General features: G+C 54.0%; 3 protein-coding genes across 4 annotated transcripts; 1 reads left to right on the top strand and 2 right to left on the bottom strand.

Annotated features, from left to right (window-relative positions):
* The first annotated feature begins 575 nt into the window (after positions 1–575).
* On the top strand, positions 576–4,751 carry Yif1a (Yip1 interacting factor homolog A, membrane trafficking protein). The gene is made up of 8 exons (XM_032891191.1): positions 576–859; positions 1,497–1,708; positions 1,845–1,949; positions 2,078–2,156; positions 3,690–3,747; positions 3,890–4,045; positions 4,374–4,467; positions 4,548–4,751. Exons 1-8 carry the CDS (start codon positions 829–831, stop codon positions 4,692–4,694), a joined length of 882 nt encoding a protein of 293 aa, XP_032747082.1. The 5' UTR covers positions 576–828; the 3' UTR covers positions 4,695–4,751.
* Positions 4,752–5,106: 355 nt separating this feature from the next.
* On the bottom strand, positions 5,107–10,765 carry Cnih2 (cornichon family AMPA receptor auxiliary protein 2). Of its 2 annotated transcripts, XM_032891194.1 has the most exons (6): positions 10,428–10,762; positions 6,932–7,000; positions 6,484–6,531; positions 6,150–6,262; positions 5,908–6,051; positions 5,107–5,736 (listed from the first exon to the last, which is right to left on the bottom strand). In XM_032891194.1, exons 1-6 carry the CDS (start codon positions 10,506–10,508, stop codon positions 5,709–5,711), a joined length of 483 nt encoding a protein of 160 aa, XP_032747085.1. In that variant the 5' UTR covers positions 10,509–10,762; the 3' UTR covers positions 5,107–5,708. The 2 variants fall into 2 exon arrangements, with proteins under 2 accessions (XP_032747085.1, XP_032747086.1); XM_032891195.1 differs by lacking the exon at positions 6,484–6,531 and having other exon boundaries at positions 10,428–10,765.
* A 688-nt stretch (positions 10,766–11,453) lies between these two features.
* On the bottom strand, positions 11,454–19,431 carry Rab1b (RAB1B, member RAS oncogene family). Its single transcript, XM_032891192.1, has 6 exons — positions 19,313–19,431; positions 17,618–17,690; positions 17,280–17,375; positions 17,084–17,179; positions 12,917–13,048; positions 11,454–12,826 (listed from the first exon to the last, which is right to left on the bottom strand). The coding sequence occupies exons 1-6, from the start codon at positions 19,324–19,326 to the stop codon at positions 12,632–12,634; spliced, it is 606 nt and encodes a 201-aa protein (XP_032747083.1). The 5' UTR covers positions 19,327–19,431; the 3' UTR covers positions 11,454–12,631.
* Between the last annotated feature and the right edge of the window lies 1 nt (position 19,432).

Below are 19,432 nucleotides of genomic sequence, written 5' to 3'. Positions count from 1 at the left end.
GCGTGCGAGCGCGCGCGTGTGTGCATAATGTATTGAGCGCGATTCCAAACCCTCCCAGCAGAGGCCCTCGCGGATGAGCAGGACAGTGGCGGACTCCACAGGGCATTTTCAGCACTGGCGGACGGACAGCACCTGCTCTGAAAGGAGTGGGAGGGCGGAGGAGGAGTCAGCGTTCTAGGGCTCTGGGACGCGTTGTCACTCTCCCGGAGCGGGCGACAACAGCAGGTCCTAGCAGGCCGGAAGCTCCAATAGAGGACTGAGTGAATCGAAGGAAAGAGGGCACAGAGTGGGGGCAGGGATTGGTCAGAGCTTGGCCGATCGCCGCATTCCTCTTGGACTGCGTTGCGTCAGAGCCAACTTTGTGCCCTGACTAGCTGGGTCGGTCCGGATCTCAATCTTTCCTACTGGCGTAGTCGTGGCAAGGAGCGTCAAGCGCCTCTCGGCGCAGACGCGGAACTAAGTTACAACTCCTTCCCACCCATTGGCTGGTAGCGCCGCAAATTAGCAAGCCTATTAGTCAATCCGAGAGCATCTTGAGTAGCGCCGTCCCCCAGCTGTCGGAAGTTGACAATGACAAAACCCGATTGGGAGAGGGCTCATCAGTAGCCAATTGGAAGTGTGAAGGGGAGAACCGGCTCCTCGGACGAGCCAATGGTGGACAGCGAAGTGTGACGCCGTGGACATGGCGGCGGCGATCGGCCAGCCCCAGGACGTGTCGGGCGGTCGGGGAACTTTGGGCAGGACAAGGCAAGAGAAGCGGCTGTTTCAGTAGTGTTTGTACCCGGGACTCAGCGAAGTCTACCCTTGGGTAGAGCGAACGTCACGGCTATGGCTTACCACTCGGGATATGGAGTCCACGGTGCGTGAGGAGAGGGGAGGGCGGGGCGCGGCCTGGCAGCGGGGCACCAAACAAGCTGTGAGACCCACTCGTCCGGTGGGAGAGGGCCTGCGGTGACCGCTGCCCAGGGCGGGGAGAGTGTCTCTTGGGTTCCTGCCGTGCCACGCTGCAGCGTGTCCTGGACTTCGTCCTTACTAGCCGGTCCTCATATCAGGCGGCGAAAGCACTGCTGGGATCCTCAAGTCTAATTCTGCATGTACCGAATTTGCCTCCAGAATTGCCTTTCCTGGTTACAAAACTCTGGCAGCATTCCTGATCACTGTCCAGGGATTCCGAGTAGCCAATGTTGCCTTTTCTACCCGTGTTAAGGGATGTCTTTCCGGCGATTGTGCCCAAGCAAAAAGTCTATTCACTCGCCAGTACTCAGGGATCTTCTCCCTTGAGAGACTTCCTAGAAACCCCAAATGGGTAGCCATATCTAGGCAGCCTTTCCCCTACATGTAGTAAAGGATTCCTCCAGAAGGATAGGAGATCGTTCTTAAGATCCACTCTGGCTTTAACTCAAAAGTTGTTCGGGCCTATGTACAACTTCTCAGCCTGGGGAAGGGGTTCTTATTCTGTAACTCTGTAATCTACTTTGGTACTCCCACACCTACAGGTTCCAAGCATAGGACCCGGGCAGCTCCAGATCCTCCTCCACTCTTCGATGATACAAGTGGTGGTTATTCCAGCCAACTAGGCGGATACCCAGCCCCAGGAGCTGATGTAGCCTTCAATGTCAACAACCTGCTTGGAGACCCAGTGGCCAATATGGCTATGGCCTATGGCAGCTCCATAGCATCCCAAGGGAAGGACATAGTGCACAAAGAGGTGTGGCCTGTATTCAGGAGGGTGACAGGGTTTCTGGCTAGGGTTGGGGTATCCCAGGATCCCATCTTACTCCCCAGGCATCCTTTAGGAAGGAGCACTGTGTGTCATGTCCACAGCGTCTTTTCTTTACTTCCAGCTACACCGTTTTGTGTCTATAAACAAACTCAAGTATTTTTTTGCTGTGGACACAGCCTATGTAGCCAAGAAGCTAGGGCTATTGGTCTTCCCTTACACACATCAGGTGAGCTTCCTACCAGGTGAGCTGGCAAGCCTCTCCCCACTTGTGAGTAACCTGACTGATCCTCAGATCTCAACCCCCTCTCTCGTGTTCTCTGCTTCTGTTTACCGGACCACCCCTGCCACCGCCAGAACTGGAAAGTGCAGTACAGTCATGACGTGCCTCTGCCCCCACGGAAAGACCTCAATGCGCCTGACCTTTATATCCCCAGTGAGTCTCTGACGTGGGCTTGGGGACACAGGGGACTTGTGCCTTGAAGCATAGTTAGGAAGAAGATTCAATGAATGACCCAGCATTCATTCCTGGAGCTTTTCCTGTGTGACTGTTGCTAGGCACTAGGTTGACAAGATGGCCAGTAGGAAACTTCCTGAATGTGACCTTGGCATTTCCTTTAACACCTTCCTGCCTTTTTTGGGGGGGGATGGTGTATTTTTTTAATTTACATTTTAAATGTTACCCCCCTTTTCTACTTCCTGCCTTTTCATTTGAACCCTGCCTCTCTCCAGCCTGGAGCTTTGAGTTTTTACTTAGGCCAGCAGCCTCCAAATGTAGGACTTCAGGCTGGATCTTTCAGCCTTCATTAAAGCAAGACAAAGAAATGGCTTCTTCCTCAGAGAATTGTCTCGAAGTGCTAGAAGATGCTCTGTGCTGTGCATTTCACCTGGCATGAAGGAAACACACCAGACAGTAAATGCTAGTTCTCACTGTTGCCTGTCCTCTGAGGCCTGCCTGCTCCACCATCCTCTCCTCTAGGAAGCCTGGAGCAAATGCTTCCTCCCTTCCGGATCCTCACAGCTGTCTGTCCCCTCTGCACTTCACTTTTCTCTGTCCTGTTGGCTAAAAGGACACACACAAGGAAAGCAGATATACAAGGGCAGAGCTGTCCAGATCCTCTCATGACCTCTGTTACAAAGCTGGTACTGTCATCCTATGTCATGTGTTGAAGTCAAGGCTATAGGGCCTTAACTGTCCCATAGCTGATAGGTGGCAGTGCTGTGCCCTTTGGTGGCCTCATCAATCTGACACCTGGGGAGGTAGGGGACAGGCAGGGGAAGGTGACTGTTGAGTTGAAATCACTGCTGGAGCCTGTCTGTCTCCCTGCATCTTTGAGCTCCTGTGAAAACAGCCCACAGTTAACCAGGGGTTTCTGCATGGTCAGGGACCTAGCCAGTGTCAGTGGCCAAACTCATAATTGTCGGCTGAGGGTTGGGGGATTTAGCTCAGTGGTAGAGTGCTTGCCTAGCAAGCACAAAGGCCCTGGGTTCGGTCCCCAGCTCTGGGAAAAAAAAAAAAAAAAAAAAAAAAAAAGAAAGAAATAATTGTTGGCTGAGAGGCACCCTATTTCTAGAATCCCAGACCCTAGGGACAGCCTAGGTGATCCATGGAGTCTCCTTTTTGGTTCTAGTCTTGCCAGAAATCAAGCTGGTTCCTGTCTAGGATGAGCAGTGGTTTTGGTCATGGTGTTACTTTTGGAGGCACTGCAGGGAGCTGATGAGCTCCCTAGCGTAGGAGGGACGGTGATGACTTATGGTCCTGGGAGGTCCAGTAGTGTTCAGCTGGAGGGGGTAGTCAGAGAGGTGCACTGGGGACTAGACACTGGAGAGCTGGATGTACAGGGTGAGTGAAGTTGGGATGGAAAGGGAGGGAAGTATGGGAGAGGCTGACTACCCGTGGACTTGAATGCCTGATGAGGGGCTCTGGGTAAGGAAGCCAGAGTAACGACTTCCTCTCTTCTCTTGGCAGCCATGGCCTTCATCACATATGTGCTGCTGGCTGGGATGGCACTAGGCATTCAGCAAAGGTTGGTACTGTCTTCTTCTCCTCCTGGCTTACTCCCTTCCTCTGTAGGGAATCTGTGACAGGTCCTGGCTCACCCACCTTACGTCTCACCTCATACCTGCCACAGGATGGCTTACCTGACCCACCTTCTCCTATGGCTGCAGGTTCTCCCCAGAGGTGTTGGGCTTGTGTGCGAGCACAGCACTGGTGTGGGTGTTAATGGAGGTGTTGGCTCTGCTTCTGGGCCTCTACCTGGCCACCGTACGCAGTGAACTGAGCACCTTCCACCTCTTGGCTTACAGTGGCTACAAATATGTAGGGTGAGTGCTTGTGGGCTGAGAGGAGCCTGAAGGGTCTGAGGCTACTCCATTTCAACCTCTGGCTCTATGCTCTAAGCAGATGGCTGTTTCTAACAGTCTCCCCTTGGAACCAGTGATTTTAAAGAGATTGGGGATTTGTGAGTTACCTTGAGGGGCCCAGAGAAGAGAAGGGGATTTCAGGTCCTGGGGCTGAGTCCTGAAACCTTGCAGATCCATTTGGAGTCTGGTTCTTTGTAGGGAACAGCCTGGTATCGTGGGTCATGGTATTGAGTAGGGCTAGTCTCAGGCTTGGACCCTGGGAGTCACCCGTTCATCCCTGCACCCCCAGGATGATCCTCAGTGTGCTCACAGGGCTGCTCTTCGGCAGTGATGGCTACTACGTGGCCCTGGCCTGGACATCGTCTGCACTCATGTACTTCACTGTGAGTATGGGGTGGCCTTCCCCTCTTCTCCCCTGGGACACATGTCCCTTCCTAGCCCACTCAGCTCTCCTCTCTTCCAGGTACGATCTTTGCGGACTGCAGCTTCGGGTCCTGACAGCATGGGGGGCCCAACCCCTCGGCAGCATCTCCAGCTGTACCTGACCCTGGGAGCCGCTGCCTTCCAACCCCTCATCATATACTGGCTGACCTTCCACCTGGTCCGGTGACCCCTGGTCCTTTGGTGGCACTGAGTTTTCCATACATTGAAGATTTGGTTTCCTTAACTTGGCTTGACCCTGGTTCCTGGGACCCAAGGGGAAGCCGCAGGAATCTGCTTTGTCCAGGGCTCTAGGCTTCAGGCTGTTTAAGAGAAGGGTGAGCAGATCCAGGAAGAGCATCCTGGAGGTAGCTTATACTGCCTTGAAAAACAGCTAGAAGGGTTGCATCGGACACAGCTGGAGAGGGAGGATGGGAAGGTGACTACAAAGGAGACTTCCTAGACCTTGGTTGGATACATCTGAGAGGACTCCAGAAAAGCCCAGGCTAGTAGTGCTGGGATTTAGCTCTGGGTTGTCACCTCTAGAATATTCCACCTAACCCTATGTGTTCAAGCCTTCTAGAAGCAGAATTTGGGGCCTGTGTGTTTTCAGTAGTTTATTCATATTTTGTCACAAATGTCCGGGGATAGGGTACTGGACTCCTCCAGGCAACATAGAAAATAGGTCCAAGGGACAGGGTGGGCTGGATTTGTGATAAGTAGAGACTGGGTTGGAAAGAGTGCCTGGGGAGGGGAAGAGGGCAGACTAGGGATGGGGCTGCCCCCATGTTGAGCCTGCTCATTCCTGGTGCAGGTGCCCCCCCACCTGCAGGGGGAGCTTCAGGGTGAGGGCCAAGGTGGGCTGCCCAGAATTTCCAGGATCAAGGTCTGCCTGTTGGCAGGGCCCAAATTCCCCTGAAACGGACAAGACCGGAAGTCCTACCCCTTCCAGGACAACTGCCATGCCTAGCTGCCGGCTAGCAGAGGAGCCCCCACCCCTGTTTAGAGCTTTGCCTGGCCCTAGTCGGAAGGGGAGAGCTCTGAGGGCGGGGGTCCCCGCAGCAGCAGTTTGGGGGGTGGAGAGGCTGGAGGCACCAGTGCCTCCTCCCTCCCCAGGGCTGAGGCCTATGTGGCCAGAGGGGCAGGGCTGGGGGTGCACAGGCGTCCGGTCCGTTCTGGGCTTGCTCCCTGGCCGGCTTCCCCCTTAGAAGCTCACCAACGTATAAACCATACTGTGGGGGAGATGAGACTGTGAAATTGTGTCCTGAGGAAGCCTACCACCCTTCCAGTCATGCCCTGGAGTGTCTATATTCCTCAAAGGCAAAAAGAGGGACTGGGAATTAAGAGCCCAAAACCTGAGACACCCCTCGCCTGGATTCCAGCTGCTGTGGCCAAAGCCTCACCTGTACAGGTAATAGAAGAAGGAGAGCAGGTAGAAGGCGAGTTTGCACCAGGACTCCTTCTGGCAGTAGTTGAGGATGTCAGCATTCATGATAGAGACCGCATCATACATGACCTCAGAGCCATCCGCAGGACGGTGGAAGTACCTGGTGCGAGGGAGGCCTGAGTGCCCCCTCTAGCCACCCAGGTCTGTCCCCATCCGGCCCTATCCCCATCTTTATCTCCCCGAGGTAACTGCCCTCACCTCCAGAGGTGGTAGAAGAGGAGGGGGATGTTGAGGCCCAGGGTCACCCACTCTGCTGCACACAGAAACATCAGACAGAAGAGGCCGTGGATGGAATATTCCGGGACCACCAGCTGAGGGAGTGAGGGTGAGAAGTCAGTAGTCTGGTTCCAGGACGAACCCAGTGGTACAGAGGGGGTAGTAGTGTTTAGGAAGTGCCAACCCACCATGATTTCAGAACTAAAAGGCCTTTCTGGCTTGCCATTCCCACCCTCCTGGGTGGCAAAGAAGAGGAAGGACGCTGTGGGCTACAGAGAGTGAGGGCAGCACTAGCTAGGAGCTTCCTGACACTGACCTTCCTCAGGAGGCAGCAGATGCGTTCGATGTTTTTCAAACGCTCGCGCTGTAGGGAAGGAAAGGGCCTAGATAAGGGAAGTCAAGGAGCAGAAACCAGGGCGCCTCCCACGGCCCCGAGTGTGGTCACCAGAGGGCGCCAGAACTCTCTGCGGTGTCTTCTCAGGAAAGCAGCCCGCCGTCCCCATGGTGACTGTCGCCATGGAGGGGCCTTCACCCGCATCTCCATGGCAACGGCCCAGAGCCTGGAAAAGGCTTCCCCACCAGGAGGAACCCGAGCCCTGAGCCTGCTCCAGGTGTTTGCGGGGGTGGGGACGGAGGAAAGGACAGGGTCACCTCATCAGCCCTCCACATTACACCCCCATCTTCCCGATCTCCATTCCCACCCTCCACCATGACAAAAAGACAAACGGACGGACACACCTCAGCACAGCACATGTATCACTTACTGCCCGCGCTGGGTTCCCCTGGTCGATGGGGTTCTTGAAGTCAGTCCGCAGCTCATCAAAGGCTATGATCTGGGGGTGGGGGTGTATGCCCGTCAGGGTTGGGGCAGGCCCCCCACCACCCTTAATACTCCAGGCACCAGATGGCTCAGAGGAAAGAGCATGGGTTTCTTGGAGGAATCTGGATGGTAACACCCCCCTTACACACACACATCACTCATGCCTGTTCTTCCCTGGAATAGGGATTTATACATGGAGACCCTGTTAAATGAAGCTTATTGCTTAGTGGAGAAGCAGGACAGGTCCAAGCTCACACAGCAGTCGACAATACCTAGTATCTACTGTATTCCCCATACATGGCCTTCTCTCCAAGGGCTCATGCTAGTACAGGGACTCTAGAGACTTGGTACACAGTTCTTGTCCAAGAAGAGCCCCCGGGGGTTGGAGAGAGAAGTCCTGATGAGTGGTGAGGGTAGAGCAGAACTCCATATGGGTTGGTGGGGTTCAAGCTGACTAGTCATTTTGGTGAACAAATGGGAGAAATGCAGTCCAAGCGGTGGTAATGACAGATACAAAGGCACAGAAGGTTGAAGGAACATTCGAAAGCCGCAGGTTCCCGGGGTTGGGTGCTGTGCGAATGGGGAGAGAGGGAATGGTGCAAGGTGGGTGGAAGGGTCAACAGAGCTAGTCCCTGTACAGCCAACCAAGACTAGGCTTCAACACAGGAGCAGAGGGAGTCCTAGTGGGTTATAAAGCCAGGAAGTGGGGGCAACAGTTTAGGAATGGTGGGGATACAAGCTGGCTATCGGTCACAGCCAAGACAGACACCTGGCAGGCCTTAGTGGCTCAGGGAACAACCTGATGACTTAGGTGCTAGTGTCGCTTTCATTTTTGACTTACAGATGAGAAAACAGGTTAGGTATCTTGTCCAGGGCCACAAGGGCTACTGAGTAGTAAACTTGTAACTCAGTTAAAAGGACTACTCACTTTGTCAGAGGGTCAGATCAGGGAAGGGCCGAGACATGCCTGTTGAGTGTCGGGGGTGGGGTGGGGTGGGTGGTCTAAGTGCGAACGATGGATGGTGGCCATGGACCTGGAGAGATGTGGATGTATCCCATTGCTCTCTAGTAGCCAGCTTCAAAGGGCCTGTGTGATGGGGGCTGGGGGTGACAGTTGAAGGCCCCAAAATGCCTTTTTTTATGGTGTGTCTGTGTCTGGGGGATGGTGGTGTATTCAGAAATTCCTGAGGGAACAGATATTTGAGATGAAGCTGTGGACCTGGAAGGAACTGCAGGTAACCTGGGGGAGGCAGGCTGGCAGAGAAGCCTGACTGAGGGGGAAGGGGAGTTCCTTCCCTTCCCTTGTAGCCCCAGGATGAGGCAGCAGGCCCACCACCCCCAAACATCCTAGACCCCATACGGTTCAGAGGAAAAGAACATGGGCTTCCGGGAGGGAGCTGGGGCCATCTGGAGCCCCTCCCCCAATTCCTCATTGACTCTGGGCCGCTGCCTGCCTGAGAGGCACAGCAACAGGGTCCAGCAGGGGCGGAAGGGTACCGTCTGTCTGCCCCCCCCCAGTTGGCACCACCAGCAAGCAGCGGGTGTCGAGCCTCCCACCCCCCAGGCTGCCTGGCGCTGACTCAGCATCGTCTCCCCCCACCCCCAACCCCGGAACAAACAATTCTTCACTGTGACAGCTGACACACATCACTCACCAGGGTTGCCTAGTGACTAGTGGGACCTGGGGTTCTGGCTCAGAATGCTTTACTTGAACAGCTCTGAAGACCACACTCTCTCTCCCAGCCTTCACATCTACAAGCCCATTTTACCAATAAGGAAACAGCTCCAGCCTGATAAGATGACCAAGCTAAAAGGGTGAAAAGCACAGTGCCTCCCAGTGGAAGGGGCTCCAGAAGGGTTTGCAGAGAGAACAAAGGTGCGGATCCAAACCTTAGTAGACTTCATCTAACTGGACACTTTGCAAGGCCAAAGTGTGGGTCTCATGCAGCCTGACTCCCTAGCAGCTGCTGTGTAACTGTCCTAGGCAGGCTTCTCTGAGAACCTCCTGAGAAGAGGCTCTGTCAGGGAAAGTGGAGTTGTGAGTAAGAAGGGGCTTCTTGAATTTCAGGAGCTAGTTAGCTATCCTGTGTTTCCCTGCTGGTGCCTCCCCATTTTTTTCTAATTCTTAGGACCCAAGTTCTGCCCCCACAGGAATGTCCAAGGCCCCGGGCCTGGGACAGGAAGCTCGTAATGGATTTGAAGTGATGGAGGAAGAGAAAAACAGAGCAGAGGACAAGAAACCCAACTGGGAGACCTAGATGAAGACTGGAGCAACAAAGTGAGGGACGGGGCTGGAGATAGAGTACGTGATGGAGAGACCTGTGGGGGATCAGGGGCTCTAGTACAGTGGTGCTCTGCATATGTCAGAGAAAGGAGGGGCAAAGGAAAGAGATGGGGCAGCAGGTCCCAGAAAGACAAGAAGCGGAGAGAGCAAGAAAGTCAGCCGAAGCAAGGGAGGAAGGGAGGCACATAGGATGCAGTCAGGTAAGAGAACCCACAATTAAAAGAGGATGAAGATGAGACCAGGAGGTGCGCATGAGGGTGCTAGAAGCTACAACAGAGAGGCCTGTATGGGACCCATATGGGGCAGAAACCTCAGAGGGCATCAGTGGAGCGGAAGCTGGAAGGAGGGGGCAGAGACCTCCACAGTGAGCCAGAGGCTCATAGTTCTACAGAGAGGAGAAGGAAACCAGGTAGAGGAGGCCCTTGGGAAAGCCCAGGAGAGAACCAGGTAGAAGAACCCTCTCCAATGGGAAACCGTTAGAATGAGATGAGACAGAGACATTCTGAAGTGAGATGTGTGAGGCTAGGCCAGGGTGAGGGCAGACCAGGAGTGGGGGACATGATAGACAAAAGGCATGTGTGTGGAGGAATAGGAAGGAAGCTGGGAAGTGAAAGTGAGACAAGGTTGGGGTTAGGTTTCTGGAGCTGCTTCGAACCTATCCCTCTTGGGTCAGAGAGGGGTCCAGGAGGGGACAGGGTTAATGGGTTCCAAGATATGCGGGTCTTGTAAACAGATGCAGTTTCCATAGCAACCATCTCCATCACTCTGGTTGGAAAAACCCACAAAGGAGGGGTTCAGCACGCGGGGGGGGGGCACAGACAAACTGCCCGATGGACAGACGGGGGTGGATGGTTGAGAATGTAGAAGGATCAAGAATTCCACCCCCTACCCAATGACTGGATAAGGCAAGGAGAGGGTCAGGACCTACTGACATACCCACATACAGGCGGGGGTGGTGAAGGAAGGGGGGCTGCCCCTGGGAAGGAAGCCAACGACAAGGGGGCGTTAGTGGGGGGGGGATGAACAAAAGCCATGGGGGATAGTGGAAAAGACCTTTCAAGTTTCCCCGGAGCGCTGATACCATCAACCCCAGCCCCCTCCTGCTCCATAAGCCCACTTGCCCCCTACCCCGCCCCCAGCCGGAGCCCAGTCTTACGTGCCAGATGACAAAGAAGATGAGGGAGGCGCACAGCACCAGGGTGAGCATGTAGCAGAATGCTGCGAAGGTGAACGCCATGGCCCCCGCGCCGGGCGGTGGCCCGGGGGGCGCCAGCGCGGGGTCTGGGCGCAAGGGGACGCCCCCCGGCCCACACTTAGGGCCGGCCGGGCATGGCCCACCGGACTCGAGGGACACAGGCAGCGCGTCCGGGACCTGGGCCACGGGGCCGTGGGGGACGCGGGACGCGGGCCGTGGGGCTCGGGGGGCGCGTCCGCTGCCGGCTGCCCGGGCCCCGATCGCTCATCCTGCGATCCCTCGCCCGCGGCTCCCTCGCTCTCCAGCCCGCGAAGCCGGCGGGCGGAGCCGGGGGCAGGGCCTCCGTGCAGCGGCCTCAGGCAGGGCTGAGACTCAGAGCGCCCCTCCGCCAGCCTCAACGGCCCAGCACAGCTACTTATCCCAGTGAACCCAGTGTTCATGCACCTTCAGAACACACAGACCTGGAAGCCTGTTCCTGGTACAACTCTTAGACAACTAGCACTATAGCCACATTCTGTACCCCGTCTCTAAATCTCACACACAGCGCTGGCTCAGAGGGATACAACTGAGGTCCTAATGTGAAACATTTGTCAAAGCTCAGGATAGCTGGCATTTGGCTTCAAGCCAGAAGAGGGAACTAAAGTCAGGGACTGGAGGAGGTGAGGACTAAGTGCAATGCAGTTCATCAGGCTTCTTGCTCCCAACTTCATGTCTCGCACTCCTGTCCCAGTAGATGTTGGTGGCTTACCTGATAGCCTCCTGCCAGCTTCCCTCTGACAGATCCGTGCTGGGCCCTTGGGGATATCCCACAGCAGCACAGCAGGCTTTCCCAGCCCCAGTATGTGGGTCAAGGGCTTTTACCAGCAAACTTAAGACACAGTCCAAGCCAGGACCCCCTATGTATCAATCATACCAGACTCTGGACTTCAGTTCCACCCAGCAACTCAAAGCTGACTCAGACCAAAGACCACACTCAGTCACCACAGCTTCCTTGCAAAAACCCTTGGCTTATTCAAGGGCCAGTGGAAATTTATTTTTTCATCCTTTTCCATCTTCTCCCAAGTGGCTTTTCCTTGCAAAATGCCTGACATGACACCAGAGGGGAACCTGGGAGAAGAGGCTCCCTCCCAGAGGGGCAGCCCAGGGACTTAAATACACACTGGAGGGGAGGACAGGTTGTAGGGTGAGACCGGCAAGAGACAGCACAAAGGACATGGCTTCTTAGGTAAAGACCAAAGGCTTTCTACAGGAAGCTGTGCCAGAGGGTGGGGCCAGGATTCTGAGTTGGGAGGGGAGAAGAGCCCCACAACCCCAAATTGCACCCACATTCCCCAGAGAAGTAGGTTTGGCCCTGTCAGGCTCTGAGGAATGGAGGAAGAACAAGCCAGATGTGCTGCCTGGGAAAAGGGAGGTGGTGCTGGCAGAGTGAGGGTTAAGGCTGGTGCCCGGCCTTTGGCAAGGTGGGCCTTCCGCCTCCGCTTTCCTCAGGGACAAAGGGGCTCGGTGGGCAGGCAGCACTCGGGCCTGGCTCTGGCAGGGCAGGGGGAGGCAGGAGCAGGCTCCCTCTGGCTTGAGACATAGGCCCAGCACAGCCATCCGCCCACCTACTCTAGATGTGCTCAAGACCTAACCGCAGCTGGACGGCTCAAGCCGTGTGTGGGAGCGTGGAGTGAGGCAGAGATGAGGAAAAGGTGACTATTGGGCTCTTGCAGCCCTGTCACCTGTCCTGAGGTCCGATGTAGGACCCTGGATCTAAGGCCCTGGATCCCCTGGCTACTGCCTGCACCCAGGGGCAGCAGAGGCAGGGAGGCCCTCGCTATTGGGAAGAAGGGAAAAGAGAAACCCAGTGCAGCATACATGGGGGTGAGTGACAGACAGCGGAGCCCTCATTACAGAGAAAGGTGCGTGGTGGGCATCTTTTCAAGGTACCTAGAGGCAGCAGCAGAGCAGTCCCTGTGACCACCCCAGCCACAGGTTCTGCATTGTCCTCCATGGGGGCCCTGACAGGACTGGGACTCAGAGCAGAAGGCAGATGGGCCAGAGGAAGATGGGGAGCCCAGGACACCCCAAAGCTACAGACTCAAATGCCCTAGGAGAGGGAGGCACTTCCTGCCCCCTCCAGGGGCATCATCTGGAGAAGGTGCCCCTCCCCCAAGTGCCCCCCCCTAGCAGCAGCCACCACTAGCAGATTTCACAGGAGTGCTGTCGATCTTCAGGTTGGGCCGTTCACCCCCAGATGCTGCTCCTGGCCCCATCCGTTTTTTGATCTCTGCAGCCATTGTCATGAATGCCTGTTCAACATTGGTGGCATTCTTGGCACTTGTCTCCAGGAAGGGGACACCCAGAGAGTCTGCAAATTCCTGCCAAGGAAAGAAGAGAGAGAGGAGCAATGGGAGAAGTGGTGAAGGCACGTGGGATCCAGACCCGACAGCCAGGGCAGGCCTGCTCACCTTGGCTGTGGTATTGTCCACGACCTTCTTGGTGGTGAGGTCACTCTTGTTGCCTACCAGCAGTTTATTGACATTCTCACTGGCGTAGCGATCTATTTCCTGCAGCCACTGTTTCACGTTAGCGTAGGATTCCTAGGCACAGTGTCCAAAGTTATTGAGCACCCAAACCCAGGCCTACCCAGACCTAGAGAACAGGGCTCCTTTGAAAGGCAGGGGCCTGAGCATGGGGGTTCAGATAAAGTCTTCCCCTTCAGGTTTGGCTTTCCCCTGGTTCTCTTCTATGTGGAAACCTGAAAACCAGAACCAGAACAGAATGGCTGCCAGCCGGCCAGCAGCCATCACTTCAACAGTTGCCTGGATCTAGAGGCCATTCCTGCTTCCAGCAGTTTTTCTCCTAGGAAGCCAAGGGCATCAGAAGAAAGGCAGGTGATACCAGGAATGGCTGATGCAGGAAGATCACAAGTTTGAGACCAGCCTAGGGAACTTAGTGAGACCTTCTCAAGATAAAAGTAATGAAAAGGGGGGTTGGAGAGACGGCTCAGTGGTTGAGAGCACTGGTTCAATTCCCAGCACCCACACGGCAGCTTACAACAGTCGTAGCTCCAGTTCCAGGGGATCTGACATACAAGCAGGCAAAACACTAATGCACATAAAAATAACGAAAAGGAGCCAGGCAGTGGTGATGCACACCTTTACTCCCAGCACTCAGGAGGCAGAGGCAGGTGAATCTCTGAGTTCAAGGACAGCCTGGTCAGTTCTAAGACAGCCAGAGCTACACAGAAAAATCCTTTTCACCATTCCCCCAAGCCCTGCCCTGCCCTCCCAAAGCTATAGGCTTTCATGACTGAGCTACTTAATCTGCCTTTAAATTTTGAAGCTCTGGAACCCATGGGAGGTGAAGGTTCCTCACAGGGGGATCCTGGCTAGTCAAGGAAATAGGTTCACCCACTTTTGGTACCAAAAGTTGCCTCAATGAGTCTCAGATTGACCTAGCAGCTTGACATGGAACTTGTGCAAAGGATGAAATTTCTAGAAATGGGTTCAAGCCAGAGCTATGTTTCCTCTTCCTTTTAAAGAGTTTGTTTTGCAAGCATGTGCACCGTGTGTGTGGCTCATGCTCTTGGATGCCAGAAGAGGGTATCAGCTCCTCTGGAACTGGAGTTATAGAGACCTGTGAGCTGCCATGTTAACACTGGGAACGGAAATCCAAGTCCTCTGTAAGAGTAGTGAGCACTGAGCCATCTCTCCAGCTCCTGCTTTTCCTTCAAGATATACTGGGTTCTAATGTACACACCGGCACGTCCTAAGCTGGACTCTATGCTGAATGGAGGGGACATTATACATACACCTGCCTTAGGGTACTGGGGACTGTAGAGAAACAGACCAGTACACACACATGACAAGCTGGAATAAAAAGTCAGTGCTGGGTAGCCCTAGGACTACTACTGCCTAGGAAGCAACAGCTAACCCTAGCCTGCACGTGTGGACTCAGCTAATGCAAAGCTGCCAGCTGAGGAGACAGCATCTGCTAGAATGAGAGGGCAATGCTATCTTGGCAAAGTGGGAGAAGAGCAGACTGCAGGCTGGGAGGAGCTGGTGAGGAGTGGTCAGGACAGAGCTCAAAAGGCCTTAACCTAGATGGACTTGGCATGATCATGAGCTAGTGGGGGGTTCTTACATGAAGAGTACAGGGTCACACCTGTGTTCTGGAAAAAGAGCCTGGGCAGGACTAGAGCAGACCAAACCAACAAAACGCAGAACTAAGAAGTGGATGGACTAAAAGAGTCCTAAGCCAGGGGACCAAGCAGAGAAAAGCACAGACAATCTTGACTGTCACCTAAGCTTGGTCATTTATCACCTTAGTCACCTGACCTGGCTCTCAGTTTCCTCTTCTGTACAGATAACACCTCCCAGCAGCACTGTTGTTTGCATGAGAATGTATACCCGCCTCTCCTAACAAGCGCTCAATTAGCAAGAGCTGCTATTATCCTCATCACTGCCATTATTGTGAGGGACAGATGAAGTGAGGAGGAAAGAATGGAGGTGCTTTGAGACTGACTATGGAGAAGGGGGGTTTTCTGGTCACCTTACGAGGCTCATGTTACACAATGAGGATGAGGATGAGGATGAGGAAGGATGGAGGTGCTTTGAGACTGACTATGGAGGAGGAGGTTTTCTGGTCACCTTACGAGGACTATGTTACACAATGAGGATGCAGGGCGTTGGGGAGATGGTGAGTTGTGCACTGGAGCCTGCATCCTGCAGCTGGTGTGGAGCCCGCAGAGGCAGTTGAAGGCAGGGAAAGGGCTTTGTTTTTCTGGGATTCCAGAGGCAGGCTACTGACACTTCTGGAAAACCATTTCTTCATATGTGAAACATAGTTCGACTTGACACAAACCTGAACTTCTGGAAGGAGGACATCTAAACTAAGGAATGGCCTCTATCAGACTGTCCTGTGAACTTCTGGGGCATTCTCTTGATGGCGGACGGGGGAGGGGAGCTCACTGTGGACAGTGTCACCCTTGGGCAGGTGGCCTTGGGAAGTCTAAGGAAAGATGCTGAGCAGCCTATGGAGAACAAGGCAGGAGGCGCCTCTGTGGCTCGTTTGAATTCATGCCCTGGCTTCCTTTGGGGACGAGACAGAGCCTTTTGCTCACACCTGGTGCTCACTGTGGCAACAGAAAGCACAGCAGAGCACAGGGCTTCACAGTTCACTCACTGGGTAAGAAGAGACTACTGCCATTACAGACGCCAAGGGCCAGCTCAAGCAGACAGACATGGGAACCAATGGGGCACCTGTCTGGGCATAAGGACTCTAGAACACAAGGCAAACCCAAACTACAGAAGAGGATGCCCCAAATATGGGTTAATGGGCAGTAAAGGTGGACGAGTGTGTGCTAGGTTGGTGGGTTGGGGAGCTACACACATTATCTTCAAGGAAAGAGAAGAAGGGGTTGGGGATTTAGCTCAGTGGTAGAGCGCTTGCCTAGCAAGCGCAAGGCCCTGGGTTTGGTCCCCAGCTCCGAAAAAAAGAAAAGGGGGAAAAAAAAAAGGAAAGAGAAGAAAACAAGTGCAAGAAGTCAATTTGGGCAAGAAGGTGATTGGGTTTTTGGTAGTTAACTAAAGCCTTTGGTGACCTTTGAGTGACACTCAGCTCATCCAGCTAAGAAGAGCTAGGAAGTGGAGGCATGGAAGTGGAGGCAGGGGTATCAAAGTCTCTGGGCTCTTCCAGCCTGGGACTAATTGTATTTCTATATCCCTGGGCACTGGAAGCAACAAGGTTTGATAGAAAAAGCAAAGCAGATGGATCAGGACTAGGCTCTTAGATGGAAGGCCCTTAGCAAGCTACTCCAGCAGCCTGAACCAGATCTTCATCTTTAAGATGAGAGAATGAGGTACTTCTCATGAGCATCACAAGACACTCACAGGGCTGGGCAGTGGAGGCTCACCCCTTTAATTCCTGCTCTTGGGAGGCAGAGGCAGGGGGATCCCTAGGAGTTTGAGGCCAGCTTGGTCTATTCGGATTAAGTTCCAGGACATCCAGGGATACAGAGAGAAACCCTGTCTCAGAATAACCAAAACCACCACCACCACCATCACCAATTAGAAGCCAGGCACATTGGTGGCTGCCCACTACCTCAGCTACTAGGGAGGCTAAGACAGAAAAGGACCATTTCAGTGGAGGAATTTGGGATAGGCTGGTAACAGAGCAAAACTCGCACTTTATGAGGTAACTAACGAAGGAAATCTAAAGGCTTCAGTGTTTATAAGATGTAAGACACTGTCAGGACAATTTTTGGCTGCTGCCAGTGACACATGACTGAAGCCACCACAGCAGAAACAGGATTTCAGAATTTCTGCTTATACTGGGCTCCCTCTTGTGCTGTCTGAAGCCTTCCAATGCTTCCTGAATCTGCAGACAGGGAGCAATAGTAGCCAACCAGTGGATAGAAACACGGGACGTCTGGAAAGTCTAGACTAAGGTAGCAGGTGCCCCGTGGCCTAGTTCTATCAAGACTCCAGGACAGGGTCTAGGTAGGATCCAGTTCTGTGGCCCTATTGCCCTTTTTATGAAGCAATTCAGATAGTGTCTCCCTTCTAGAAAGTTTAAGGAAAAGAAGCAAAAATCAAAACTCAAGGCTCAGGAGGTAAGGCTGCAAGGAGTACCTGGTCAGTGACGTCATACACCACAATGATGCCATGAGCACCCCGATAGTAGCTGGAAGTGATGGTCCTGAACCGTTCCTGACCAGCGGTGTCCCACTATGAGTCAGGAGGAAAAGGGTAGGTAGGTCAGCCACAGGAGAACCCCCACCCCAAGGAAAAGACTTCTGCCCGAGGACTGGAGAAAAGCCATACTCACAATCTGTAGTTTGATGGTTTTGCCATCTAGTTCAATGGTTCGAATCTTGAAGTCCACCCCAATGGTGCTGATGTAGCTCTCTGTGTATGTGTCATCCTGAAAAGGTTGTGGCTAGTGAAACACTGGAGAGACTGGCGTCCTGCCCCTGCGGTGCTCCTCACTGCCAAGCCTCAGTTCTAATCACCCGACTCCCAGGGCCTGGGCCCTTGCTGTGGCAGCTCCACCACCACACTCTTAGTTCTCAGGACTTGCAACTACTGTGTTCTGAGCTGCCCCCTCCTCTTCCCGGTGGTCAGCCAGGACCCCAAGTGGATAATACAGGGGTGCTTCTTACTCACAGCAAACCGCAGAAGCAGGCATGACTTGCCCACGCCCGAGTCACCAATCAAAAGCAGCTTAAACAGGTAGTCACTGGCAAGAGAAGACGGGAAGGTATGAAGGCGAGCAGGAAGTTCCCCCTCCTTCCTGTAGTAAGCATGACAGCACTAAAGGCATACTTCTGCTTGGTCTACTCTGGTGCTCACTAGATCCTTCTACTGTCCTGACTGACCCTTAGTATCCCCAATAAGCTAGCACACAAAAACCTTCAGCCTGTGTCAAAAAGAACACAATCTGCTAAGAAATACGCGGTGCTGTTTGGCAGACACTATTTAAGAAACTCACGCTGGGCCTTACACTATGCCAGCTTAGGGCCCAAAAACGAAAGCCTGACCCATGAAGTAAAAATAAACATGAAGCTGGGATGGGAGGTGGGGTGTGTGTGTGGTGGGGGAAGGTGGTGCACATCTTTGATCCCAGCACTCAGGAGGAAGAGGCAGGGGCAGATTTTTGAGTCAGAGGCCAGCCTGGTCTACAGAGTGAGTTCCAGTACAGCCAAGGCTGCAAAGAAACCCTGTCTGAAAAATCTAAAACAAAACAAAAATGTGAAAGAGCCTGAGATGAAGTCACACAAGAGGCGGTCAACAAGTGGCCATGGAAGCAGTGGTAAATACTAAATTGTAACTAGATGTACTTGAAATACATCCTCACAACAGTGCAAAGAAGTGTGTTACTACTTCCAACTACGGAGGAAACCAGAGGTCATAGAAGGGAAGTGACTTGTCCTAAGCAGTTGATAACTGTGAGACTGGAAACCAGGCCTGTCAGACTTCAAGCTCTTTGACAGCTGGTAGCCTCCCTTCTCTGTTCCCCTCCTAAGCCCACTAGTGAGTTCAACCCTTCCTCAAGGAAATCTGAGGCCTAGAGTTGGGGAAGAAAAAGGAAGTGGAGAAGGGGAAGAAGATAATGTGGGTGCAAAACTGTATGTAGGGTTTGAGTTTGAGGAATAAAAATTCCGCTCTAAGGGAGCAAGCAAATTCCCATTCACCTAATGTGCTTTGGCAGTGTGACAGCAGAGGGAAGCTATGTGACAGTGGCACTGGAGGCCTGAGCAAAGGTGAGAGGACAGAAAAGGACGGACTGCCGGGAGCAACATGACAGCGCGACCCAGGCACGGCAAATGGTAGCCTCAAAGGATCTGCAGGGAATGTGAATCAAGCAGGGACTCGGGGGTCCCCTCTTGTCTGGTCAGCTTCTGGGCCGGCCCCGGGTCCGAGGCTCCAGAAGAAAGGCAAAGAAAGGTTCACAGCCCAGTTGAAAGTACTCGACTCTGGAGATCAGAAACTATTGTGATGGGCTCCAAACAGCCTGCCCTTGGTCAAGCTGTGGGTGGGAAAATTGAAGCTCAGGAAGACCAAATCTGCAGGGTCACCTAACCGAAAAGGCCTGTGAGGGCTGGTGCTGCGGGCTCCGAGTGCTGCCCATCCAGGTTGCAGCCTCAGGGACCCGGGCTGCAGAACTCGGGGTGTTGAGCCGGGGTCCTGGGGATCCCGGGGGGAGGGCAGGACCCGGATGTAAGGGGGGGGTCAGCGGAAGAGGGACCCGGATGTGGGGGCGCCGCGCAGTTCTGACCAAGGCCAGACAACTTCGGCAAGCATATAGCCCCATAGACAGGATCGAGGCTGCGCCGCACGGCGCGGGCGGGGCTCACTCACTATTCGGGGTTCATGGCGGCAGCGGTGGCCCGCTCGGTCGCTCCCAGTCGGCTCTGCTCCGCCTCCCGTTCCAAGATGGTGGCCGCTCCGCCCTAGAGGCCCCGCCCGCGCTGCGCAGCC

This window comes from Rattus rattus, chromosome 2 (genome assembly GCF_011064425.1).
Source record: "Rattus rattus isolate New Zealand chromosome 2, Rrattus_CSIRO_v1, whole genome shotgun sequence".
Classification (NCBI taxonomy): domain Eukaryota; kingdom Metazoa; phylum Chordata; class Mammalia; order Rodentia; family Muridae; genus Rattus; species Rattus rattus.
This window is presented reverse-complemented; position numbering and strand designations above follow the sequence as displayed.

Bases quoted from the DNA above. Each gene is read 5' to 3' on its own strand.
- Yif1a (XM_032891191.1), top strand. From the start codon at position 829: ATGGCTTACCACTCGGGATATGGAGTCCACG. The intron at 1,709-1,844 runs GTGTGGCCTGTA...CTTTACTTCCAG, and splicing joins AGGACATAGTGCACAAAGAG to CTACACCGTTTTGTGTCTAT. The intron at 4,468-4,547 runs GTGAGTATGGGG...CCTCTCTTCCAG, and splicing joins CTGCACTCATGTACTTCACT to GTACGATCTTTGCGGACTGC.
- Cnih2 (XM_032891194.1), bottom strand. From the start codon at position 10,508: ATGGCGTTCACCTTCGCAGCATTCTGCTACATGCTCACCCTGGTGCTG. The intron at 7,001-10,427 runs GTAAGACTGGGC...CCCCACCCCCAG, and splicing joins TCTTCTTTGTCATCTGGCAC to ATCATAGCCTTTGATGAGCT. The intron at 5,737-5,907 runs GTGAGGCTTTGG...TCTCCCCCACAG, and splicing joins TTCTTCTATTACCTGTACAG to TATGGTTTATACGTTGGTGA.
- Rab1b (XM_032891192.1), bottom strand. The intron at 17,376-17,617 runs GTGAGTAAGAAG...CAACCTTTTCAG, and splicing joins GCCTGCTTCTGCGGTTTGCT to GATGACACATACACAGAGAG. The intron at 13,049-17,083 runs GTACTCCTTGCA...CACTGTGCCTAG, and splicing joins TGTATGACGTCACTGACCAG to GAATCCTACGCTAACGTGAA.